Source organism: Podarcis muralis, chromosome 4 (genome assembly GCF_964188315.1).
Source record: "Podarcis muralis chromosome 4, rPodMur119.hap1.1, whole genome shotgun sequence".
Taxonomy (NCBI): domain Eukaryota; kingdom Metazoa; phylum Chordata; class Lepidosauria; order Squamata; family Lacertidae; genus Podarcis; species Podarcis muralis.
The window spans coordinates 42,500,489-42,528,380 of record NC_135658.1 but is presented as its reverse complement, the minus strand read 5'-3'; the positions used below and the strand labels follow the sequence as shown (position 1 = coordinate 42,528,380).

The 27,892-nt window shown below is 43.1% G+C and overlaps 1 protein-coding gene across 3 annotated transcripts in view; it reads right to left on the bottom strand.

Annotated features, from left to right (window-relative positions):
• CD80 (CD80 molecule) overlaps window positions 1–27,683 on the bottom strand; it is a 37,740-nt gene extending 10,057 nt beyond the window's left edge. The window contains exons 1-3 of one of the 3 annotated variants that reach the window (XM_077927258.1): window positions 26,114–27,683; window positions 17,839–17,973; window positions 15,971–16,082 (exon numbers count right to left, since the gene is read on the bottom strand). In XM_077927258.1, coding sequence (XP_077783384.1) covers window positions 15,971–16,067 — 97 coding nt within the window. In that variant the 5' untranslated portion in view covers window positions 16,068–16,082; window positions 17,839–17,973; window positions 26,114–27,683. Of the gene's footprint in view, window positions 1–15,970; window positions 16,239–17,838; window positions 19,634–26,113 lie in introns of those variants that run through there. The other 2 variants (XM_028726882.2, XM_077927259.1) reach the window with 2 other exon arrangements.
• Window positions 27,684–27,892: the final 209 nt, after the last annotated feature.

The following is a 27,892-nucleotide window of genomic DNA, read 5'->3' as shown; positions in this document are numbered from 1 at the left end:
TTGAAACCACAGGAATAACTTGGTAGCATTTAATTATTTATGGAATTTATGTAGTGCCCAATTAGCCACGTCCCCTGGGTGGTTCACAAATTTAAAAACGATAAAATACAACTACTATTTTCCCCCCAAAAAACCCACAAAATCATAAAAAATAGTGTATAAAAATGGCACAGAAATCATCATAAAGCCATCATGAGGCAGCATAAGATGAAGAACAATAAAAACAGCACTAAAACCCAGCCAAGGGGGAAAACAAAATACTTCAAGGAACTAAAATGTACTAGAACCATAGTTACTAAGAGAACATCACTTGCTAAAATGCAGCTGGGCTATGTTTAGAGTAAATACAGCAGAATTTGGCAACTGAAAATTGTTTGTAGAAAGGATCTGTCAAGATAGAGATTGTATAGAACTTTCCCTAACATTAGACAAAGGGAAGTGGCTGCCTCAGGTTGTGAATTTGGGGTGTGATAAAAGTTCAGCAAACGGTTCTTTATTTAATTTATCATTGCTGTGTGTTTTTTTGCTGCCAGGAAGAAGGTGCCAAAATAATTTGCCTCAGGTGTGAAAATAATTTGTTCAGTCTCAGGTGCCAAAATAATTTGTCTAGCATATCACCTGTACTTTGGTTATCTCCAAAATCCAGGGGCAATTTCAGACATTTAAGGTCTGGTTTCACCTTGAGGGCTCAGTCCTATCAGCATAGGCTGCAATTCTTACAGAGGAGCAGCACAATAGTACTGTGATTGGTGCCCAGCTCTGCCTTGGGACCTCTGAGAAGAAGGCATGTGTGGTTGCCAGTCCATTTCAGTTTTAAATGCTGCATCTGGTTTTTTGCTTTACTTCTTACTTGTTGTTTTAACTTTTTATTCTAAAACTGCAGAGAACTTTGCTTGCTGGGTAGCATATAAATGTTGTGAAGAAGAAGAAGAAGAAGAAGAAGAAGAAGAAGAAGAAGAGGAGGAGGAGGAGGAGGAGGAGGAGGAGGAGGAGGAGGAGGAGTTTGGATTTGATATCCCGCTTTATCACTACCTGAAGGAGTCTCAAAACGGCTAACATTCTCCTTTCCCTTCCTCCCCCACAACAAACACTCTGTGAGGTGAGTGGGGCTGAGAGACTTCAAAGAAGTATGACTGGCCCAAGGTCACCCCGCAGCTGCATGTGGAGAGGCGGAGACGCAAACACGGTTCACCAGATTACGAGTCTACCGTTTTTAACCACTGCACCACACTGGCTCATTTAACTAATTACTAAGTAACTATTTATTTAGATAATAACTATTTATCTAGCTAATTATTTAATGACTAAATAAAACATGACCCAATTGCATTTGGTAACCGGTTTCAGTGATCTGCCTGAAATCCCCCCAGCCCTGTGAAACTTCTACTATTATCTACCCCTTTTCTTACAATTCAGGGTGGTGGTGCTCTGTCACGTTGTCCTAGAAAATGTTATGGGGGCAGTTTCACACCACCCTAACCACACCAACAGAGGACATCACACCAGAAAGAGACCATGGGTGTGTGGATGTCAGAAACACAACTTGCTGTGACTTGCCTAAGGAGCTTTCTGGTTGGCAGGCTAATTTTTCCCCTCTGCCCAGAAAAGCAGAACAAAAACCTTCTGTGCAGGACAGCCGTGAGCAAGCACACAGTTACTGGAATTTTTTTGCTAATGTCACACCTAACTTTGTCTTGCATAACACCTAGGAAACTGCAAGTAGAATATGCTTACAGAACATAACAGTTGTAGACAAGAGGAACTATGCTGCCCGCAAATATTCAGCAGTTCAGTTAACTCACAGTGGAGGTGTGCTGTTGCGCCAAAGCAAAAATGAAAACGAATCTGGAAACTGGAATAGACAATATACTAAATAGTCCCTGTAACTGGCCTGTGTGGGAGGCATCTCTCATTCAGCATGTGATCCTGATGAAATCGAAGGTACCAGCACCAAAACCCTGTGCATAATTTCTCTCACTGTCTCAGTGAGAGGGACTAATCTTGTTTTCTTTTCCTGCCAGTACAAAAAAATGGGCTCAGTAACTCTAATTCAAGGTCTAGCTACAGCTGCTTTACATATTATGTCACAGAAAACTGATTTTCTGCTGCATGGACAGGCAAAATAGGTTTGGTACCTGCATATGTACATTCTCAAATATACATTTGCTGCTTGGACACATCATATTTATATATGTACAGCAATTTGGATGGGAGCCCCATGTATAATGATCTACAGTGATACCTCTGGTTACGTACGTAATTCGTTCCGGAGGTCTGTTCTTAACCTGAAACTGTTCTTAACCTGAAGCACCACTTTAGCTAATGGGGCCTACTGCTGCTGCCGCACTGTCGCTGTGTGATTTCTGTTCTCATCCTGAAGCAAAGTTCTTAACCCGAGGTGCTATTTCTGGGTTAGCGGGGTCTGTAACCTGAAGCATATGTAACCTGAAGTGTATGTAACCCGAGGTACCACTGTATATCTATTTTTTAAACACTCAAATATTTACACCCCCCCTCTTGAATGAGGTACAAGCCCTCTCTAAATTTGTTCTGTATGATTAAATGCCACACAATCAGATATGCATCTTCTCATTTGTGTTGCTGATCGATGATGTTCTCACCAATGGAGCAACCACACACGTGGTTGGTTTTCATAGAGACCTACTTTCCTGACATTTCTCCCTTGAGATTGTTAAATCATTTCCACGTTTATTTATTACATTTTTATCCCACACTTTTCTATGAAGATTGGGGGCTTGTACACAGCCCCCCGCTTATTCTCACGATATTCCTATGAGGTAGGCTACGCTGAGAGAAAAAAACTGGCTTAAGGTGATCTTTGCACCCAAGTGGGGATTTGAACTCGAACCTCCTCAGTCTAAGGTCCAACATTCTGGCTACTATTCCATACTGATCTTGACATGCACTTCTCTTATTTCTCCATTGCAGTGAATACTAGAAAGGTTGTGGCGTTCCTAGCATGGCAAATTATTGTGTTACTACAAGATGACCTTACTAGATCCACTTAATTCCTGATGTAGATCTTCCTTATTCCCTAGCGGGGGCGGGGACAAAGCCATTTGAGGTTTTGCCTCAGCCACCTTGCAGGGAGATATAATATGTTGCCATTATCCAGCATGGTTTTAGGTTTTAGTTTTCAGTCAGGGAATCCCCTATGACCAGTGAACTTGTGACATTTAAATGAGTAAGAAAAGAAAGCAGAAGCCCAGCCTACAGCAGAAACAAGTTTGGCTTTTCAGTTCCAGATCTGGCATTTCTAGTGAATTCACTCATTCCACAAAGATTTATGAACCATGGTTTTGTACAGACTCACTCAGTAAGCAAGGAATTCTAGTTTTTAAAAATATATATCTATATCTATATCTATATCTATATCTATATCTATATCTATATCTATATCTATATCTATATCTATATCTATATCTATATCTATATCTATATCTATATCTATCTATATCTATATCTATATCTATATCTATATCTATATCTATATCTATATCTATATCATCTATATCGTCTATATCTATCTATAATGGTGCCATGGTTCCATGTTATATGGAAGCTCGCTAAGCATCCCCGCCCCCCCCCCCCGGCTATGATTCAATTACATAATTTAGACACCCTGAGTGCCAAAACCCCTTGATCTGTCCCTCAGGCTGTTTTATTTTAACTGTCCCACAAGTCCACCTATAATATAGTAAATACCATAATCACTGAGTTTCATTTTATTACTGCTATTATCTGTTTTCCGTTTTACTTACAGCATAAATCTGTGCATGTCTACTTAGAACAGGGCTGACCCAAGGTATTTTGGTGGCTGAAGCAAACCCCCAAATGGCGTCCCACCCCTGCTAGGGAAGAAGAGGTGAGTGAAGGTCTACATCAGGAATAAGGTGGAGAACGAAGTTATACATTAGGATCTGCTGCCCCTGCCTCCTGAGGCAGTTGCCCCACCTTGTTTCATGGTGGGCTGGCCCTGACTCCACAAAACTAGAAAAGTGCACAAGCAAACTACATTAAAAATCTTTGTCCTATTCATTTCATAAATTTTATATACTGCTCGATTGCAAAAAGTCTGAAAGCTGTTTAGAAATACATATATTAGTATTGGGCAACAATGTGAAAAGTGTGTGTGGAGAATGAGAGAGAGAGGGAGGGAGGGAGGGAAAGAGAAAGAGAGAGAAGCAATCTGAAAAGTGTGGGCTGGTGAGAATTTAAAATTGATTTCATTTCTTTTTCAGCCTGCTATGGTCTAATTTGAGTAGAGGAAAAATAGACTAACAGTGTAAATAATGTTCCAATATGGACATGCCCTGCATCATGTATGACATAATTATTGCAAGCACTTTGCAATAAACTACTTTAAAATATTATTATTATATTATTATTATTCGTTAAAGGTCCTTAATGACTTAGAGATTTCCCAGTGACTGGACTGAGGAATTTCTTAAGAAAACTGGGGAAACCCCACGCGGTGAGAGACCATGATCTGGGAGAATCCCATGCTGGGAGGGAAACAACAGATGCAATCTTATTCTTCCCCTGGGAGATTTACTGCTATTCCAAGGCCAACCCTATCATTAATTAGAGTGAGATGGCTGCCTCAGGTGGCAGATGCTGAGAGGGGGCAGCAGTAGCACCAGAAACCTGGTTGTACTTCCTGAGGTCCCCTAAAGCCATTCCCTTCCTCCTGAGTCAGGATCCTGATGGTGGCCACATCTGCTTTCTGCTGGCTTGGTCACCTGACTGTCTTGCCTTGAAAGGGACCAAGGGAGCAGACAGAAAGACGGCCATCCCTGGCCGCGCACTGCAGCATGCATCTCCAGTGTGCCTGCCCATGCGCTTGTATTTGGCATAAAGCCTTTCAGAGCTCTTTGAATCATTTGGTGTTGTCCACAAACATGGCCACCTCCCTGCTAACCCTAACTCTAGATCCTGGGTCCCAGGCTAGTTAAAGTTTGATCCCAGGACCAAATAGGCAACTTGGAGTGCCTGAACATTGCTGAAGTGATACGACTGAGCACCTCACGCTGGACAACAGTCTGGCTGCTTCCAAATGCTTTCTCAAGGCAGCCTCTTGTAGACTGTTACAATAATCCAAGCTTGATGTAATGAGGGCGGGGAGAGAGAGGAATGAATGGCCATGTCAGATTTCTACAAGCAACCAACACACCAGCTGAAGCAGCTGAGAAGTGCTTCCGGCCACTGCTAATAACTGGGTCAGTTCTAAGTCCTGGAGCACTCCCAAGCTGCACACAGAGTTCAGCTCTCCCCTAGACTCTAGCAACTGCATCTCAAGAGCAGATACTGGCTACATCTGGGCTCTGGTGCCCAAGCATGCAAAATTCGTGTACATAAATATTCAGGCACCATGCAGTGACAGATTGCCATTTCACACCCTGTATCTTCTGAGTTAAATTTTGAGCTGTTGATAACTTACTGTAGATAATTTTGCTGTCTATCTGTATTAAAAAGAACAAACACTTTACCAGCTTTTAGAAGCAGTAGGATGCAAGCAAATGCAGAGTAAATTAATACTCATCCCTTCATTCAATTTATAGCCCATGCTTCATTGTGAGGTCCTCAGGCAGGATGCATATAATTCCATAATGCAGTTTAACATAATAATTATAACTTCAGCTAAAACTGTAACCAGTGTGACTACACTGGAGGGAGGAACAACAAAATCTAATTTAATACATAATGACAAGAACAACATATTTGCACCACTTATCTACCCAGCCACTCTGGGTGAAGAGATGCATCTTGACCTGCCAGCAAAATACATACAATGACAGAGCCAGATACATCTCAGAGGGGAGAGAGAGTTCCAGAATCTGGGGGTCACCACAGAGAAGGCCCTCCTACACACCACTATTCCACAGACTGCAGAATACACTGGTGTATAGGAAGCATTCAGGTTTGCCACAGAAGGTGGAGAGAGCTGTCCTGCTTGGCCAGCTCCAGATTTAATCTACTTCTGTTCTCCAGTATTACAAGATTTAGGAAGATTCATGCAATATCCAAGTAGAATCAAAATGCAGACCTAGGCATATGGCTGCAGCTGTAAAACTGCACGCCCACAAACTATGAAACATTGGCCACAGACTATGCAATGTCAACACAGCACTGTCCTCCAAATGAGGACCACAAACAATCATTTCTAGAATGTTATTAATCTCGTGCTCATTGGATCAGTGCACAATGTGACGCAAGACTCCTGTAAGAGATCAGCAGGAAGGAAGTATTAGAAATATATTAGGGGTTTCCCAGAAGCAGGGAGAGGCAGTGGCCAAAAGGAACCTGGAATGTAACCCAAGATGGAGCATTGCTGTTAGCATATACAGTGTTACCTCGGGTTACAGAAGCTTCAGGTTACAGACACTTCAGGTTACAAACTCAGCTAACCCAGAAATAGTACATCGGGTTAAGAACTTTGCTTCAGGATGAGAACAGAAATTGCGCGGCGGCAGCGGGAGGCCCCATTAGCTAAAGTGGTACCTCAGGTTAAGAACAGTTTCAGGTTAAGAACGGACCTCTGGAACACATTAAGTTCTTAACCTGAGGTTAACCTGTAACTGTTTCCAGCATTTCTTTTTTCAAAATGCAAGGGACAGCACAAATCAGTTCCTGTGTCATTGAAAGCAGGAGTTCAGGCTGACTCAACTTGCGACACAGCAAGGCAAATGCAGCTTGCTGGTAATGACTGCTGAGTGCCAGGTGCTTGGCAAGCCCCCCCCCCCCCATTTCAGCCATCCTAGGCAGTCCGCAAAACAAGGAGTATTTGTGGGTTGTGCACTGCATTAGGCTGGGTGGTCCAAATGGCCCAATGTGGTGGTTTTGACAGGGGCCATATCACTGGCCAAGTGTATTTATTTCAGATCAATACCATCGTCAGCAAGATTGCTGATACTCAAACTAGGGCAATCCCAGCCTGTTTCTATTTTCTGGCGAATTCAGGTAGCACAATTGAAGTAGATTTGGTGGCATTGCACAGCAAACCCACTTCCCCCCAAATTAGCCCTTTTTTTGCAATAAGGAAAGTGATAAGGAAATGATTTGGAAAGTGTGAGGTGTTAATTGCTTCCTGCAATGTCATATAACCCACCCTATGAAAAAATAAGAACGAATGCTGAGTGAACAGCTTGTCTGGAAGTGTCCACAGATATAGTTAAAAACAGCCACTGGAGTGGGGCAGTTTGGTGGATGAGTGATTGCTTAACCTTTTCCCTTGTCTCTACTCTCCAAAGCTGCAATTAGCTATGGAAGAGAAAATGACAGGTACAATATCTGCATTTCTTCTTCTTCTCAACTCACAGCAGCGTGTAGTATGTGTGGATTAAGGTTGTGGAAGGTTAACCCCCTGCCTATAGAGCAAACTGACATCTCTCCCATAGCAGCTTTTAGCTCAAAGGGACTGTGCGATTTAGTGACGAAAGACTGGGATGCTTGTCTTTGAATCCCCACGTGGGCCACGAAGCTCACCAGGACCTTGCTCACTCACTGGTGAGGTAAACTGGTGTAACTCCATGCCACTCCTAGTTTGGCCCCAGACACAAATGATTTGAGACCAAACTGTATCCGGCATTACAAGACACATTTCATTCAGTACACTTTGGTGTGGGTGTGGGTAGAGGTGTGTGTGATTTCAATTTCTATTTGCTTAATTGGTTAACACTTTCCCCTGTTTTCTTTGGGGTTTTCCCCAAACTCATTCTTAAATTGTTGTTTCACATTTCGGTGTTGCTTAAGGCATGATTTCAGAAAGAGGGGGAAAGCAGTTTTCTGAATTCAAAGGAAGCAGGAGACAGAATGCTGTGTCCATTGCCCACGGCTGGCTCCACCATTTGTCAGAAGCCCTTACTCTCAAAGGCTTGATGAAATGTGTGAGAGGTCAATGGAGACGAACTGGCTGGCTCGACCCCTCTGCCATCCCTCCGTTTGCCTTCTGGCTTCCCTGAGGGGCAAAGTGACCGAAACAGTGACAAAGGGAGCAGAGCTCAGCCCCACTGTGGCCTCCTGACGTTTTTCCATGGCACTGGCCACTGAAAATCCTGCCACTGTTTAATATTGTTTTAATTGAGATATTTTATGTAGCGTACTTGTATACATCATCATCATCATAAACTTTATTGCACCAGCCAAAGGCCAGGGCATCATTCACAAAGGGAACAAAAAGAAAAGCAACAATAACCATAAAAACATCAGGCACTGCAGGTACAATAAATCACGATCACTTCTCCTAAAAATTATTTTTTGCATACAATAACATAGCAAGGGGTTCTCAGGTAGAGCGTGCCAGCTTAAATGTCCAAATCACCTTTGCAATTGACCACTATTTTATCTAGTTCTTTTATCCTGATCTTAGCTGCCAATGCATATAGTGCTACTTTATAAGTTACGAAGTCTACTTAGATACATGGGCTTATTTTGTACTAATATGTCATAACATTGTTCACTGCTTTGCGGACCTTTGTGCTAAAAAGCAGTGTGCAAGTAAACCACACCAGGCTGTACCGGGTCACTAAAGACAGTAGTGGCTGAAGAGCGAGACGGTTGCCTCAGCCAGGCAATTTTAAGCGACAATGACAGGACAGCAAATGGTTACTTATTTAATGTATTCTTACATCTGAGGAAAGGGGAGAGGTGCTTGTGGGATTTTCTGCCCCAGGTCCCAATATAACTTGGCTGGCCTGGGGTAATATGTGCCTGGAATCGGGTGGGAGGTTTGCCACCTGCTGCTCTGCCTCACACAGAATGTCTTTGGGCAGCCCTGCCACTGCAAAAGAGCATGTGGCGAGGTTAGGTACTTTTAGAATAATGCTCCCTCATCAGATGGGAATGCACGGTACTTTATTTATGACAAAAATGAGATAAGCCAGCCTCACTGCATTTGGGGGAACTCATTCTGCCGAGCTGAGTACTGGCCTTCCGGCCCAAAGTCCTGTAGAGGTCGCACATTCCAGTTCCAGTATTGTTGGGCACCCACAGGTGTTGTGTTTTATTTTGAGGTGAGGGTGCTAAAACACCAAAAGGATGGAACAGACTATTTTATGAGAGAGAGAGAGAGAGAGAGAGAGAGAGAGAGAGAGAGAGAGACAGAGACAGAGACAGAGACTGTACATTTTTGCCTTATATACTGTATCATGTTCTGCCAAGATAGGTCAGTTGGTTGAGCATGAGACTTTTAATCTCAGTGTTGTGGGTTCCAGCTGCATGTTGGACAAAAGATTCCTGCATTGCAGGGGTTAGGTCTAGATGACCCTTGTGGTCCCTTCCAGCTCTTGTTGTTCAGTCATTTAGTCGTGTCCGACTCTTCGTGACCCCATGGACCAGAGCATGCCAGGCACTCCTGTCTTCCACTGCCTCCTGCAGTTTGGTCAAACTCATGCTGGTAGCTTCGAGAACACTGTCCAACCATCTCGTCCTCTGTCGTCCCCTTCTCCTTGTGCCCTCAATCTTTCCCAACATCAGGGTCTTTTCCAGGGAGTCTTCTCTTCTCATGAGGTGGCCAAAGTATTGGAGCCTCAGCTTCACGATCTGTCCTTCCAGTGAGCACTCAGGGCTGATTTCCTTCAGAATGGATCAGTTTGATCTTCTTGGAGTCCACAGGACTCTCAAGAGTCTCCTCCAACACCATAATTCGAAAGCATCAATTCTTCGGTGATCAGCCTTCTTTATGGTCCAGCTCTCACTTCCATACATCACTACTAGGAAAACCATAGCTTTAACTATACGGACCTTTGTTGGCAAGGGGATGTCTCTGCTTTTTAAGATGCTGTCTAGGTTTGTCATTGCTTTCCTCCCAGCTCTACAATTCTATAATTCTACAAATGCTAGAAACTTATTATTTCTCTCTTTAAAATGAAAGTTAGGATTATGGTTCATCAGGAGGGGGGACAGCTCCCTCTCCCTCTGTGGATGACCATGCCACTATATTCAGAAAATTGATACAGCCATCACTGTGGCCTATGTGACCCATTTAAGCTGCCATTTGTAAACTCAACTGATGAGACATATGTAGTGCTGTGGAAGGGGCAAGAATGCATAAGTGCTGGTTTCTGGCCCCACCCTAGATCAATGGTGGTTGTTCTCCGTAGGCCTCCGGGGGCTGCAAGGAAGTTCAGGCAGGGGAAAGAGAGGAAATGAGATGTAAATCCTCTTGATACTCCTCATTGGGGTCTGGGGAGTTCACTGCATCCCTCAGTGTTGCGCAATCCTGTGTCTGTCAACTTGAAAGGCAGAATGGGAGTGATCTGGGAGTGTGCCCCTGCCATGGACAAGCCTCTGATACCGGTATGATTTGTGGAAGCTTCCTCCTCAATCTGGATAATTGACATTAATCAAGAGGCGCTCCCAAAGCATCATATGCTAATGAGCTGTAAACAATCAGCTGCCAAAAGAACCGGGACAAGTTTTCTGAAGCTATTTGGATGACTTTCTGAAATTTCAGAATACTTACAACAGCCTGAAAGGAAAAGGGGAGAACAAGGAGCTTTGTGCTTTCTTATGGTTTTGTAATGGTCCTTTTTTCCTCTTGTCCTCCTCTATTATGAAGAAATGTGTGTAGAGTGGGAAACCTGATTTTAAGAAACTGTATTAAATTAAAGTAATTTGGTTTTTTTTATATATATATATATATATAGTGACGGGGGGAAGTATTTGATCCCCTGCTAAATTTGCCCGTTTGCCCTGTCAAAGAAATGACCAGTCCATAATTTTAATGGTAGGTTTATTGTAGCTGTGAGAGACAGAATAACAACAGGAAAACCCCCAGGAACCCAGAAGACAAAAGTCACAGATTGATGTGCATTATAATGAGTGAAATAAGTATTTGACCCCTTTGCAAAAGTTGACTTAGTACTTGGTCGCAAAACCCTTGTTGGCAATTACAGAGGTCAGAGGTTTCTTGTAGGTGGCCACCAGGTTTGCACACATCTCAGGAGGTGTTTTGTCCCACTCCTGTTTGCAGATCCTCTTCAAGTCAGTAAGATTTCGAGGCTGATGTGTAGCTACTCGAACCTTCAGCTCCCTCCACAGATTTTCAATGGGATTAAGGTCTGGAGACTGGCTAGGCCACTCCAGGACCTTAATGTACTGCTTCTTGAGCCACTCCTTTGTTGCCTTGCCTGTGTGTTTTGGCTCATTGTCATGCTGGAATACCCATCCTCGACCCATTTTCAATGCCCTGGTTGCGGGAAGGAGATGCTCATCCAAGATTTGACGACACATGGTCCCATCCACCGTCCCTTCGATGCGTGTATATGTGTGTGTGTGTGTAATACATAAGTGCCGATCCTAAAAGCAGTGTGCCCACCCTGTCTGAATTAGAAAAATGGGGTGATTGTATGCCTCATATCATAAAAAAGCATAAGCTTGTTTCTGCTTGTAATATGTGAGATAGGTCTCCCCTTGGGTTATTATTTTTTTCTGGAGCCACTTCTGTGCTCAGCAGAACTTTAGCACTTCACTGCTTCTGAATAGGTGCAGAATTGTCCTCACGGCTTGGCAACACTGTGTTAAGTTATGATATGGGAAGTAGGCCATTTACTCCAGGGTCCCACCATAATTCAGGCTTGAGATTTTGGTGGTGCCATGAATCCCTCTATAGTAGGGGTGGATAACTTATGCCCCTCTAGATGATGTTGAACTCCTTTCATTTGTGACAATTGGCCTTGTTGGCTGAGTCTGATAGAGCCACAGTCCAACAACGTATGGAGAGATCCAAGTTCCCCATTCCTTCTCTAAAGCCTCTTGCTTCATCAGCAGATGGAAAATAAGTACAAAAGAATAAGAAAATAAGTTCTTCCCATTCAGCACCTTGGGGACCTTATTATTATGATTTTATTTTTTTTACTGTACTGTATGGAGTGGTTACAAACCATTAATCTTTATAAGCAGCCAGAAGATGGATATTAATGTTCCCACAATGGAATGTTGGAACTGTGTACCATTTTGAATCATTAAGGAGGCTAAACCACAGTGATTTGGTTAAGGCTGTTCAGTGATTTGGGATTTGAAAACAGCTCTCCAAGGTCCAAGACTAACATTCTGACTACTGGAGAGTATTGACTCCCAGCTCCCAGATCTTTGAAATACCCAGAGAACTAAATAAATGTTGTGCTCATGTTGGACTAAATACTTCATCAAACAATCTCTTTGCATTGCCTCTCCTTTTGATTTGCCCACCCTAGCAACTCACTAATCCAAGTAATTTGAGAAATTGCCGCTTGACACCAGTCACCTGAGAGAAAGGCAAAGTCCACCAGTGTGAGTCATAAAACCAACATAAAGTTGCAAAAGAATCTTATATGTGTGTGATAGCAAGAGATCAACCCGGGAGTAAAGGTAAGACCTGTACCTTTGATATGAGCAAGAGCAGCCTGGCATCTTCCACCAAAACAGGAAAACCCACAAAGGCTTATATCCTCTCCAGCCTAATAACAGTGTCTGAAGGGATGATAAGAACCTTAGCACATTAATAGACTCAGAGTTGAAAGCAACCTCAAAGATCATCTTGTCCAACCCTCTGTTGATGTATGAAATCCACTACTATTGCATCTCTCTGATACCTGTCCATCCAGCCTCTGCTTAAAACCTCCAGCAAAGGGCAGTCCACTACCTTCTGAGTAGACTCTCCCATTGCTGAACAACACATATCCTCGGGAAGTCCCTGTCCTAAATTTCCCATTACAATATAACACAATAAATAAACAATTATATACCACTTTAAAGCACTCAGTGCTTCATAGAAATAAACTTACAATCCCACACCCACTTGGCAAGGTAGGTTGGTATTATTATTCATGAAAACATTAAAAGAGCCCTGCTAGATTAGACCAAATGTCCATCTAAACCTGAGGTCGCCAACATTACACCCATGGGGAATTCACCTGCCACCCACGTAGTCTATGAATCTCACTCACACTCAATCTCTCCTTAGTCATGAAGTGATGAGGTACTTTCCCCCTGACTGCAAACACACGAACTTTAATTCTATAATCAGATCCATTGCATCTTTTTTGCCCCTGAAAAAGTACTTATTGAGAAACTGGTTGTATCGCTGAAATAAATATCAGTGCAGGCGAATTATTCCTTAGTGTGTCCATTTCAAAACAGATTACCGGTATTTGTACTACTACATCCAGTTTTTACCTCATGCAGCTACTACAAACTGAAATGATGTGTTCAGTGAGCTGAAGTTCTATTTCCTAATAAGTTACCCCACCAATCTATAAGTGAAGTTAGGCATATGTGCCCCAATATACGTTACTCTACAAGGGCCTACACTGAAGCATTTTGTTGTCTAGTCACCAAGTTTCATCACCTTGAGTAAATTGGTGTGATCTGCAAACTCAGCCATTTCAAGGATCAACTTTGACTCTAGAAAATGTATGCTTTAAATCACCGGCACATTATGGATCCTTATGGGACTCTACATTTTACTTTCCATTGTGAAAACTGCCTGCTTTTTCCTACTCTCTTCTTGTTTAATCAGTTACTAATACATAAGAATGATGGACGCGGGTGGCACTGTGGTCTAAACCACAAAGCCTAGAGCTTGCCAATCAGAAGGTTGGTGGTTCGAATCCCCACGATGGGGTGAGCTCCTGTTGCTCGGTCCCAGCTCCTGCCCACCTAGCAGTTCGAAAGCACGTCAAAGTGCAGGTAGATAAATAGGTACCGCTCTGGTGGGAAGGTAAACGATGTTTCCATGCGCTGCTCTGGTTCACCAGAAGCGGCTTAGTCATGCTGGCCACATGACCCGGAAGCTGTCTGAGGACAAACGCCGGCTCCCTCGGCCTATAGAGCAAGATGAGCGTACAACCCCAGAGTTGTCTGTGACTGGACTTAACTATCAGAGGTATTTCTACCTTTACTTAATACAGTGGTACCTCTGGTTACGTACTTAATTCATTCTGGAGGTCCGTTCTTAACCTGAAACTGTTCTTAACCTGAAGCACCACTTTAGCTAATGGGGCCTCCTGTTGCTGCTGTGCCGCCGCCGCACGATTTCTGTTCTCAACCTGAAGCAAAGTTCTTAACCCGAGGTACTATTTCTAGGTTAGAGGAGTCTGTAACCTGAAGCGTATGTAACCTGAAGCGTATGTAACCCGAGGTACCACTGTACATAAGAATACCAACCTTCCTAATCCTCAGCTGCTAAGTCTAAATAAGAGCCTTTGCTAAAGGATTTATCAAAAGTGTATTGAAAATCTCTGTAGATAATATCCATTATTATTATTTTCAAATAATAATAATAATAATAATAATAATAATAATAATAATTTTATACCCAGCAGGTCCCAGGGTTGGTTACAATGTTGAATATTAGTTAAAATAGTTAAAACAAATAACAGTCATAGGAATAGGATGTCCCCTAAAATACACATATATAAGGTGTCAAAGACCAGGGTGAAGAGCTGTGTCCTCAGCATTCTAAGAAAGCTGTATAGTGAAGGTGCCACATGCTTCTCTGTGGATTACCCTACTCGACTAGACTGTTCCCCACCCACAAGTTTGTTTACATCTTCAAAAATTTCCAAAACGTTGGTGAGACAGGACTTCCTTTAGGAGAAACCATACTGATCCATTCCCATCAAAACTCAATGTTATAATGCTTGGCAACCTTATATTATGGCATTTCCCACCAGTTTCTCCAAAGCAGATAAACTAACTAGCCAGTGAGGATGGAAGAATCTGCCAATTTTAGTTCTCTCAGTTTCTCAATTTTCCAGTCTTAAATTCAGTATTCCACATTTCTGCAGCAATTTGTGATTTTTATAAAAAAAAGAAACCCGCATGAAAATTCTTCACTATTATGGTGCAACTTTCTCCTCATAAATACATATTTGTATGCAGTTTTGACTTGTGTATACACACACTTTGGCCAGCAATTTCTCCTAAAACAGTGCATTTTTGCAATGCTCTTTTCATGAATATATTCAATGCACACTTTCCCCTAACATATATGCATTTGTGTAAACATTGGTGGTTGGAGAAATGTATTGCGAAAAATCACGAACGTGCGAATTTTGAAAGATTCATGCTTTGGTTCTCTTATCGTTTTGAAACGTGCTAATTTGATAGGTTTGGCTTAAAATGAGAACTGAATTTCTCCTCCATCTCTGCTGGCCAGTAATGTCCTGGATTCTATTTTAAAGAGCAGCATTTACATTGGCTTCTTTTCAATTCCTCAGTTTGGAGGATGATTCTAGTGACACGTTGACTGTTTTAGTTACAAGATAAAGGTAAAGGTACCCCTGAGCATTACGTCCAGTCATGGATGACTCTGGGGTTGTGCGCTCATCTCGCTCTATAGGCTGAGGGAGCTGGCATTTGTCTGCAGAGAGTTTTTCCGGGTCATGTGGCCAGCATGACTATGCCGCTTCTGGCACAATGGAACACCGAAACCAGAGCAGCGCACGGAAACGCCGTTTACCTTCCCGCTGGAGTGGTACCTATTTATCTACTTGCACTTTGACATGCTTTCAAACTGCTAGGTGGACAGGAGCGGGGACCGAGCAATGGGAGCTCACTCCGTCAGGGGGATTCAAACCGCCGACCTTCTGATCGGCAAGCCCTAGGCTCAGTGGTTTAGACCACAGCACCACCTGCATCCCATTACAAGATAAACTACTGAGAATTTTGAGTTATTGAAGAACACCTGGGCACATGCTGTCCAGAACATTCCATCACCATATAGCAAATGGAAGGCTGAGGGAGGCTTGCCTAATGCTTCTAATTTCATGGCAAAGCTGAAATTCACACAGAAACTCCCTTATTGTAAACCACAGTCCTGTGTACGCTTGTTTAGAAGTCTCATTGAGTTCAGTGCAAAGAATGAAGCATCCACCACTTTTTAAACACACACACACACACACCAGTTCCTCTTGGGAACAAGCAAGGAATGTCAATAAGGACAAACACAGTGAATTGTTGGGCTTACCTGAACAACCAAAAGGAAGCACAAAGAGGCCAAGCCAGAGGAACCACGTTAGAACGGGTGTGGAGAACATCAGTTCTCTCTTCTGTGTGTGCATCATATTTTCCAAGACCACCTTGACCGAAGCAGTGAAATGGCAAGAAGTTACAGAGAGAAATGCAGGATGTTTGTGCAGTTCAGGTGATTTAGTTTAATTTATAGGTAGTATTGCTTTGTCTTGACAGCTCTGTTCCCCTACCCATTCTGCAACCCACATTAATCTATCAATCTATTTAGATCTATCAATCAATTTAGCACATGGCTTCCACGGTGGCATATGATACTCAGGGCATCAGCAATTGCATAAGAATTTGTTATTAAACATTAGTGAACACACAATTCTGCTTGGAGCAATAATTAAATAATCAATCAACATATAATTAATTGAAAGCAGTTCCAGAGCAAGTCCTGTGTAATGTGCATCGGATTTTTACCATCTTAATCAATTGCTTGCGAAGATAAAACAAATGAAGAACACTGGTTCACACTTTATGTGCTGGCAAGTGCATATTAGGTTGACACAACAGAAGGCTAAATTCAGAGCATATACCTTGGTGATGCATTTTTTTTTTATGATGCTGTGACACAAGTTATGCTGTACCACAACTAAGCTTTGGACCCCAGACTCTAGAAGCAGTCGTACATAAACAGGTAAACAACTATAGGCGGAAAACTGTTTTCAGATGCTGATTTCTAGGCGAGATTATCAACAGGCTTTCAGGGACAGAATGACTAGAATTTGATGCAGGCATGAATGTAGCCAGAATTTATTGGGTTGGGGGGGAGGCTTTATGTTGGGGGAGAACAAAACTGAGTTATTTGCGATGTAATTGGTCAGTTACCTAAGTATTTTTATTTACGTGATGGGGCGGCAACTGTACCCCTGTGTGTCCCCCGGGCTATGCCCATGGATGCAGGGATTATGAATGATCTAAAATGAAAGTCGTATGAGGAAAAGCTGAAATGACAGGAGTTCCCAAAGATGTTTACTACTGTCTCAGAAAGAAAAGGAAAAACTATTGTTTACTGCGTCCAGTGAGAATAACATATTGGTGTAGATCTGATTAATATACTGTTGGGCAGAGTTTTTTTTTTAGCTGGAACTCATCAGAACTCAGTCCCGGCCCTTTCTCAAGTGGGCACTATTGCCATTCTAAGAGAAAGAGGGAGGTGTTCTGGCACCTCTTTTTCTAGAAAAATAGCACTGCTGTGAGAGACTTCAGATTTCTAAATTCACAAATGAAACAAGGTAACAGAAGATGCTGTAGAATTGCCTCCGCTGGAGTTTCTAAAGAGTTCCTACCTCATGGTAAGTGGCCTGACTAGCAGATCTGTAGCCAAGTTCAAAGCTCCCTGAGACTTTAAAATGTCCTTAATACTGCTATCAAATGAAAAATGAAATGAAACACAGGCATGCATACCATACATTTAAAGCAACCTCCCTCAGAATCCTGGGAAATGTAGTTTACTCCTTACGCAGCAAAAATCCCAAGCACCCTTAACAAACTATAGCTCCCAGGATTCTTTGAAGAAAAAGTGCTTTAAATGTGCTTCAATTGCATTGTTTGTATGCAGCCATGCAAAATTCCTCTTTCAGTACCCCATCTGACCGTTTGCCTAACCCCCTCCGGTTTTCCTGTCATTTCTCACCATACCAGCCTTCTCTTAAGGCAAAAAGATGTGGGGCGAAAGCACCAAGAAAACTAAAACTAAATGAACCTTAACTCCCTGTTTATGCCAGTCTCATAAGAAACAATCTATCTAATCAGTCTGCACTGTAACTTAGCAAATTAAGAAAAAGGAAGGAAGAGGGTCCTTCGCCGTCAACTTACAGTAAGCAGAAACCAGAGAATGATGATTTGCCTTCCAGATATATGCCTCTTCCTTCAGTGATTGGTATAAATACTAATCTTAATTTGGCTATGTCCCACGCAACAGAAAGCTCCTCTAAGTAGTTCGTTCTTAACCTGTGATTGCATAGAAAGATGAGCTACATGACTTTAAGACAAGCCAAATGTCACCACCCCCACAACTTCCCCTTTTTGCCGTCGGAAAAAAAATCAAAAACTTTCAATCCTTGTCCAGCACTTTCCATATCATTAGAGTAACAGAGGAGCAGGCTAGATTGATAATCTGTGGTAGCACACTGGCATTCAGCAGGATCCCTAGCAGGATCCCTAAGTTTCTAAAATGGGCTAAGAAACAAATATTAATGGACTAAATGTAGGAGTGGTGCTAATAAATGGAATCCCATCCCACTTTCATTTCTAGGCCAGCCTGGCATTGGCCCACAAAGCATGGGCCGATAAGGGGACAAAATGAGTGGCTCTGTGCCAGAAGACAAAGGGCTGGACCTTCCTTCAACTGTTTGTTAGAAAGAAAAAGGCCAGAGTCGAGAGTTGAATAATATGAGCTAGAAGCTGGATGCAAAAGCTGCAAGCTAGAAAGGCAGAGAGGTGGGGGGCAGAGAGTCAGGGGGTGCTAATGCTGTGAACTCCTCCACTGTAGGCTCAGGTGGTATATATATGTGTAAATAAAGACACCTCAGTCTCTGCTGTCCAAAGTGAACCCTGAGTAAACACCCAGAACCTCTGGAATCTCACACTGCTCCGAGATTGGGGTGGCATGCAACACAACTCACTCGCCATATTCTGGCCTTTACTTCTTTATTTCAAAATTATGTCATCATCAGATAGGCTTATTGCACATTAAGAAGAGATTCCCTATTCATAAACTATCACCTTGCAACAATTTGTTTATTTATATTTAATTACATTTATGGGCCACCTTTTCTACCCCCAAGGAGCTCAAGGTAAGAGTACATGGTTATCCCAGTTCTCCCGCTCATTTAATCCCCACGGTGTGGAGTTCTGGGATTTCTTCCAACTCCCCTCCCCTGTATACACATTCAGATTTGGGTAGGCGTTGGGGTGGGGAGGGGGAAGAGCCATTGCACTAGTGGGACTAATTGTTCTGGGCAGTAGTGTAGCTATCCGCTCGGATGCCTGGTGCGGGGGTGTGTGTGTGTCCTGCAGCTGGGGGCAGGGCAAGTCTCTCCAATGCTTGGAGCCTCTTCGCCGCCTCCCCCTCAGCTTTTGGGTGGCTGAGGGAGAGGCAGTGGGCAGACGCAAGTCCCACGCTGCCGTTTTAGGCAGCGTGGAACCTGCAGGCGCCTAAGCCACCACATCACTCCTAAAAAGTTTTGTGAGCCCAATTTTTATTTTAAACTCATTTTGTCACCCCCCTCAGTGATGACACCCAGGGCAGACCACCCCCTCCACCCCTTCCTCCCCACTGGTTCTGTGTTCTGTTCGTGCAACCGATTTACTTTTTTTACTTGGCCATTTGGATAGATGTTTTGTCACTCTTGCAGGGTGGTGATATAAATGTGATTTGTTGTGGTGGTTTGAATTCTCATGTTGTTTTGCTTTATTGTCTATTGTACACTTGTTCTGGGACTGATTTCAATAATGAGCAGGTTATAAACTACCTAAATAGTGTATCAGCCCATTAGTGGAGCTCATCCCGATCTGCCCAGCCATTTTCTTCTGTTGCCACAAGGCACGTTTGAGGCCTGTTGCTCTTATCACCAGGGTTGAGGTAAGACTCAAAGGCTGGTCCATTCAGCTTCTGTACGTCTTGTACTCCTCCCCCCCTCCCTTCACTAGAAGCAGCAAAATATTTTGGGCTGATCTTGGTCATGATGTTCTGTGGTTTAATTATGTTGTGTTTATTCCTGCAGATTTTGATATGGGGATATATTTTTTAAGCGTTTGCTTTTACGGACATGAACATTAGCTTTGTCTTTCTCTATTCCACTCCCCACCTCCAGTTGCCATTGAAACATTTGGCCAGACTCAGTAATGTTCACTTGACTTTTTTCTTTAAATGGGAATCCCCAAGTGATACTGTAGCTGGGTGGTGCCTTTTCATTACCTAGCTTGGCCAAGTGGTATTATTTGAACAGAGTACTGTTTATTTTCCTCTCCTGTCACAGCAACTCTGACAAAGCAGTTTCTCTTCATCCATTGCCTTTCCAATCTGGGAAGGAGGGGTACACCCATTTCTTCAAGACTGGTGAGGAGAACTTGCAATGTAGGCCTTTCCCTATCTGGTCCCTTTTATGTTTTGAAAAACTGGAAAATAGATTAGTGTTCTTCAGCTTCTTTACTTCCCTTTAAAACTTTTAAAGGCTTTACATTTCTGTTTGTCTTTCTATTTCTAGCAAGATATAGCAGTATGTAAGGTAAAAGGTAAAGGTAAAGGACCCCTGGACAGTTAAGTCCAGTCAAAGGCAACTATGGAGTGTGAAGCTCATCTTACTTTCAGGCCAAGAAAGCTGGTGTTTGTCCACAGACAGCTTTCTGGGTCATGTGGCCAGCATGACTAAACCGCTTCTGGTGTAATGGAACACCGTGACAAAAGCCAGAGCACACAGAAATGCCATTTACCTTCCCGCAGCAGCGGTACCTATTTATCTACTTGCACTGGCATGCTTATGAACTGTTGGGTTGGCAGGAGTTGGGACAGAGCAATGGGAGCTCATCCTGTCATGGGGATTCGAACTGCTGACCTTCTGATCAGCAAGCCCAAGAGGCCTAGTGGTTTAGACCACAGCGCCACCCACATCCCATATACAGTGGTACCTCGGGTTACAGACACTTCAGGTTACAGACTTTGCTAACCCAGAAATATTACCTCTGGTTAAGAACTTTGCTTCAGGATGAGAACAGAAATTGTGCAGTGGTGGCATGGCGGCAGCAGGAGGCCCCATTAGCTAAAGTGGTACCTCAGGTTAAGAACAGTTTCAGGTTAAGAACAGACCTCCAGAACAAATTAAGTTCTTAACCGGAGGTACCACTGTACTAATTATACACAAATGACAAATGTTCTTTAGATGATGTTCCCTATTCCTGGGGTCTAGTAGAGACCAAAGGCCTGAATCACTTAGTCATACATGGTGAATAAGAAATGTTGCCCATTCTGGTGTAACACTGCTTCTGATTGGCTCACTGGGGTATCCAACATGGCACCATGAGGACTTTCCCTGGCATCTACAAAGCCTTGGAGCCTACCCTTCCCCCCCAGGTCATTCTCCCCTACTGTGGCAAATGTGGTTACCTCCTCCCACTCACTGCTCTCAAAAGTACGTAGAGTTGAAGGAAGAAGTTGGAAGAAGAATTCTGTTTCTCATTTTCTCTTTCAAGTCTATCTGCTTTTCAAGGCTCCGATTGGCACCTTGAGAAGCTGAACAGAAAGTGGAGCCACTGAGAGGGGAGAAGGGATGAAGGGGGACCCCAATCTGGGAAACTGAGGGGGTGTTGGTAAAGTGACCTGGGAAGAGATTGGAGGGGAGGAATATGAGGTGCCACAGGAATTGGGTGGGGGCATGCAGAATTGTGCTGGGACTGGTAAAACAGATAATTTCAACTCTTGATCTGTGATTTGATGGTGGCTTTATTACCACCCTATCTAAAAGTCACTAAGCTCCAAGAGGAGGGTCCATGCCTTGGATAAAAGTTTTGTGGTGCTGAGTTTACTTGGCAATCTACCACTGCAAGGTATGATATGACAGTGGTTTTGGGGGACCCCGTTTAAAACAATACAAATTAAAGGGAACCCATTTTAATTCTACTAGATCAGTATATATGTAGGCTCCATCTATTGGGGGGGGGGGAGAGAGAAAACCAACCTCATAATCTGTTTGTGATGATAAACTAAAATCCATTTTGCATTTATTTCTGCCACTCTGTCTCCCCCACCCTATATTTGTGCCTTTGATAATTTGCACCTAAATGTTTTTGTTGTTGTTGTGTGTTAAACTGACAGTTCCACTTATGTTTTACCTTAAGAATGTTTAATAGGATGTTTTCCATCAGAGCTGGGTGAATTTATTACAGAACAGCTGCAATCTGAACATACATAGGGAGATTTACTATCAGTATAGGTGGTTATGAGCAGGAGGGGAAATAGCCCACAGGTGTGCTATTTTTGTGTGCAGTTGACCTCAGTGCACACTCCATGCATTCACTTCCTACTCTTAGGATGGGACTGAAATTTGAACGCTCTAATGCACAGGTACATAGGGCCAAACACAACATGACACTGATTGCATGAATGCAATTAACAAACTTTTTTTTTTAAAAAAAAATGCAGCAATGAGAGCCCAAGCAATATTGGAGCTGTGAAGGACGGAGAGAGAAAGCTTTACAATTTAACTCCTTGCCTTAATCGGGATGAAAATATCCCCTATGCTATTTGCTTCAGAAGGAAAGCCTCTGTTGGCAGCATCATTTTCAAATGCACCCCTAGCATTTGTCTAAAAAGTAGAAAAGAATAACAAAATAGTGATAGTCAAAGGACAAAGACCAGTAAGGGATTACCCTTGCTAACTTCAAACATTTGGAGCACATGTTGATGGATGGAGCAAGCTTGCTTTCTCCTACTCCAAAGGCTAGGACCTCAACCAATGGCTTCAAGTTCCAAGAAGGGAGATTCCGACTAAACATCAGAAATACCTTTCTGAAAGTAAAAATTGTTCAACAGTGGAACAGACTTCCATGAGAGGTAGTGGAGACTTGTTCCTTGGAGCTTTTTAAGCAGAGGCTGGATGGCCATCTGTCATGTACGATCCAGTTGATGCCTGCATTTCAGGGGGTTGGACTAGATGACCCTCGGGGTCCCTTCCAACTCTAGAATTCTGTGCTTTTATTTTATAAACCTTGAAGGATGCTGTAAAGGCACTAAAGGCCATTAAAACCACTGGAATGATTTCTTTTAAAATTCAGAGGAACTGGTTGGAAATCTAAAGGTTAAGACTTTATTTCCTAAGGAGCTAACATGTCACAGGCTAAAAAGAGGAAGAACACTGGTTTAGCAAAAGAGGAAGATGCTTAAACCATCCGGCATGCCTGAGAAAGTTTTCATCTTCTCTCTCAAACAAACAATAGAAAATAGAAGCCATTTGGAAAATTATATATCGTTCTTGGAAATTCAGGCTTCTTAGCAGTACTTGTGGGATCTCTTAGAAATGTTGCCAGCAGGACAGTTACTCAAACTGATAGTAGATCCTTATTTTATCAGGTTGCCCTTGTTACTAAAATAAAATGAAATAAAAATCTTTATCTGTTAAACTGAAAGCAGCTCACAGGATTAAAAATAAATCCTAATTCAAGCAACAATCAATAAACTGTTACATACAACAAAAGAAGTTGCAGCAGCAAAAATTAACCAGAATCCCTTACGATTCTGCCACCTGAGGCAGCTGCCTCAGACCACTTCATGGGCAGGCTGGCCCTGCAAAGAAATTCAAAGTCCCACAGAAAGTTTGCCCTAATGGCCCAGCCTGCACCAAGTGGTTCAATTAAATAATTTTAGGTTCTGAATTTAATGGTCTTAAGGGGCATCCCTCTTTAAATTCAGTGTCTTACTTCATTTGCTTCAAAATGTGGTAAACCCATCTTGCTGCACATTGAACCTACAGTGAGGGGGGGGGAAGTATTTGATCCCCTGCTAAATTGCCCATTTGCCCTCTGATGAAGAAATGACTACTTTGGAATCTGCTGGATTGATTGCTTCTGTCGACAGGTGTCTTTTGTACAGGTACTGTAACGAGCTGGGATTACAGGTAAGACCTCTCCCTTACAGCAGGTACTTCTAATCTCAGCTCGTTACATACAGTGAAGATACCAGGTAGCCTGACATCTGGCTGGTTGATAGGGGATCATATACTTATTTCACTCATTATAATGCACATCAATCTCTGAGTTTTGTCTTCTGGGTTTCTGGGGGGTCCTGTTGTTATTATGTCTCTCACAGCTACAATAAACATAACATTAAAATTATGGACTGGTCATTTCTTTGTCAGAGGGCAAACGGGCAAATTTAGCAGGGGATCAAATACTTTTCCCCAGCACTGTAATTTAGACACCCTGACCGCCAATAGCCCTTGATCTGTCCCTCAGGCTGTTTTATTTTAACTTTCCCAAAAGTCCACCTATAATATAGTAAATGCCATAATCACTGAGTTTCATTTTATTACTGCTATTATCCGTTTTCCGTTTTACTTACAGCATAAATCTATGCATCTCCACTGACCCAAGGTATTTTGGTGGCTGAGGCAAATACTTTTTCCCCTCACTGTATCTTATCTCCAGTGCTATTTAATATCTACAGTAAGCTGTTGAGAAAGATCACTAGGAGTTTTGGGGTGAGGTGCCATCTGTATGCTGATGGTACTTGGATGTAATTCTTCATAACTTTTGCATCAGGAGAGACTGGGCTATTGCCTGGAGACAGTGATGAAATGGATGAGGAAAAGAAAGCTGAGCTTGAATCTCACGAAGATGGAGGCACTGCGAGTCAGAAGTTCCCATGTCTGAGAAATTGGTCAGTTGCCTTTCCTGCATGGGGTTGCACTTCCTCTGAAGGAGAAGGTTCTCAATTTGGGGGTGCTCCTGGATCCAGCTCTGTCACTGGAAGCTCAGGTAGTCTCAGTGACTAGAAGTGCCTTTTACCAACTGCAGCTGGTTCAACAGCTACGGCCACTGCTAGACCAGGAAAACATTGCCACAGCAGCTCATGTGCTGGTTAATTCAAGTCTTGATTACTGCAATGCACTCTATGTGCCTGATTCCAAAGCTGCAGTTAATAATACAGTGGTACCTCTAGTTGCGGACACGATCCGTTCCAGGGTGCTGTTTGCACCCCGAAAAGCCCACAACTAGAGTGGTGCTTCTGCGCAAGCGTGAAGTGCGAGAGAGTGCTTCTGTGTGCGTGGCGAAACCCAGAAGTATACACATCCGGGTTTGCCGCGTTCGCAACCCGAAAATCCGCAACATGAAGAGGTATGACTGGGCAGCTCCCAACAGAATATTAAAAACACGATTAAACCTCAAACATTAAAAACTTCCCCAAACAGGGCTGCTTTCAGATGTCTTCTACAAGTCAGATAGTTGTTTATTTCCTTGACATCTGATGGGAGGACGTTCCACAGGGTGGGCGCCACTACCGAGAAGGCCCTCTGCCTGGTTCCCTGTAACCTCACTTCTCGCAGTGAGGGAACCACCAGAAGACCCTCGGAGCTGAACCTCAGTGTCCAAGCTGAACGATAAGGCTGGAGACGCTCCTTCAGGTATACTGGGCTGAGGCTGTTTAGGGCTTTAAACACTTTGAATTGTGCTCGGAAACGTACTGGGAGCCAATGTAGTTCTTTCAGGACTGGTGTTATATGGTCTTGGTGGCTACTTCCTGTCACCATTCTAGCTGCCATATTCTGGATTAATTGTAGTTTCTGGGTCACCTTCAAAGGTAGTCCCATGTAGAGTGCATTGCAGTAGTCCAAGCGGGAGATACGTAGAGCATGCACCACTCTGGCAAGACAGTCTGCAGGCAGGTAGGGTCTCAGCCTGCGTACCAGGTAGAGCTGGTAGACAGCTGCCCTGGACACAGTTAGTGCAGGATGATGCAGCACGATTGCTGACAGGAGTGAGGCCCTGTCAGCATGTAACACCCGTGCTCAGAGATCTGCATTGGTTGCCAATTTGCTACTGGGCCAAGTTCAAGGTGTTACTATTAGCATATAAAGCCCGTAACAAACTTGAGACCAGTTTACCTACAAGATTGCCGTACCCCACATGTGCCCAGTCAATGGCTTCAATTAACGGTACTGGCACAACTACAGGTGCCACATAATACTCCTTCTGCGTTTGTAAGAACTTAATTGTTCAATGTGGCAGCACCTGCACTTTGGAACTCCCTGCCTATTGAAATCAAGCAGGTTACTTCACTGTACTCTTTTAAGTCCCTGCTAAAAATATTCCTGTTTAAACAAATCTACCCAGATGCTAAGGAAGTTGAGGTAGATTAAATCTGTTTCAATATTTTAACTGTTTTATATTTTGTAAACCGCTTTGAGGGTTGTTTATTTGTTTTTTACAATCAAGCAGTGTATACATTTTATGAAATAAAGACATAATAGACACACACAAACCCTACAGCTCCAGTTAACACACACACAGAAGTTTCCCACCACTTTCCCTCCCAATCCTCCTTCCCGGTCACAAAAATAATTGCAAATTAAAATCAATATTACAGAAATATACTCACACTCTCCATCCATGGATCTCTCTTAAGAAATATGAATGAAAAAATAAATTACTTAAACTTGCAACCACACCTTTCTCTTTGCTAGCTACAAAGAATGACTGTGAGCTATTTGGTGGCGCGGCCTATAAGGAAACAATTCTGTGTATACTCAGGACTGATCATAAAACAGCCCTCCCTTATCTTACAGAGTTGCTGGAGTTTTCTTATAACTAGAGGCAGGTGAAACCTGCACAACTGGGCTGAAACTGGGGCAGTCTTACTGATACTCAAACTTTCACATAGCTTTTCTGCTCTGAAACCTAAGGGGTGGGGTAGCCTCTTGGCGATAGCTGTACTTTTGGATTAGGGTTTGCTGAATGCTGCAGACTTGATTGACAGACATGTTTGTAGAGCGTTCTAATAGAAGCATAACATGTGTGTGGAACAGGAAAGAGTGTGTGGCTTTAAGATCCTAGGAGGGGAAAAAACAAAAACAAAACAAATTGCTTGACCTTCTCCTTGGGAGGACTGTGCCCCAGTAGGCAGTGGAACAGCCTCCACTGCTATGAAGGCTTTCTAAAACTACAGTGGTACCTCGGGTTACATACGCTTCAGGTTACAGACGCTTCAGGTTACAGACTCCGCTAACCCAGAAATAGTACCTCGGGTTAAGAACTTTGCTTCAGGATGAGAACAGAAATTGTGCTCCGGTGGCGCGGTGGCAGCGGGAGTCCCCATTAGCTAAAGCGGTGCTTCAGGTTAAGAACAGTTTCAGGTTAAGAACGGACCTCTGGAATGAATTAAGTTCTTAACCCGAGGTACCACTCTACTGAGTAAAATGACCCACCTGTATCTGTTCCTCTTGTGACATTCACCAGTACTTCCTGATTCTCCTAACTGCAAAATACAGTTAGGCAAAAACTGAAGATGTGGCAGCCTCCCAGGAAATGTTACCAGAGAAAATAATAAAGTCTCCCTTATGCAAGCACAAAACCAATGCATTCCCTTGGTATCCTGGGATGGGGGGGCGGGGAATGGTGTTTTTGTAGGTACACAAACATCCATTTCTAGGATGCTGTTGTAACAAAGTGAAATCTCAAGGGGGGAAGACACATGGAAAATGCACAGTGCACAGCACATATATTATGTTCAAAACTTCAGTGATAGTGGAAAGAGACAGACAGAGAGGAAGACTTAAAATTGCCAGTGGGGTTTTTGGTATTTTATGTTGGACCTACAAAGCCCTATGAAATGGCATGGGAATGTGGCTTGCAAAGCTGCACTTAATATTAATGTTAAAATTTCAAAGACCTTTTGAAAATGCAATACACTGGATCCTTTGTAGCTCCATTTTGTAATTCTGCAAAACACAGGAGATTCAAGCCACTTTTTCTTGACTAGGTTCAGACTGGCTCAGAGCAGTTTCACATGTACATTCTGCTTGCCGAAAGTTCAATGGGTTTCGGTAGACATGATGTATCCCAGGAAGCACACAAGTGCATGCTCAAGTGTTGTCTGGCATTACAAGGAGCCTCATCTGTAGTAGCAGTGCTTGTCTAGGAATCCGGACGACATTTCCACGCACAGCACAGGTAACATCCAGCTGCATAAACAAGACAGCTCTCAGAGTCGGCTCACACAACCCCACCACCCACATTTACTCAAACGTTGGCCCTGGTGAGTTCAATGGCACCTACCATGCAGTTCTAGGCTCGGAAGTTAGCCCCACCGAATTCAGTTTTCAGTGGGGTAGCCCTATGACTCCACTACACAAAAAGCAACCACCACACGTGTCCTGGC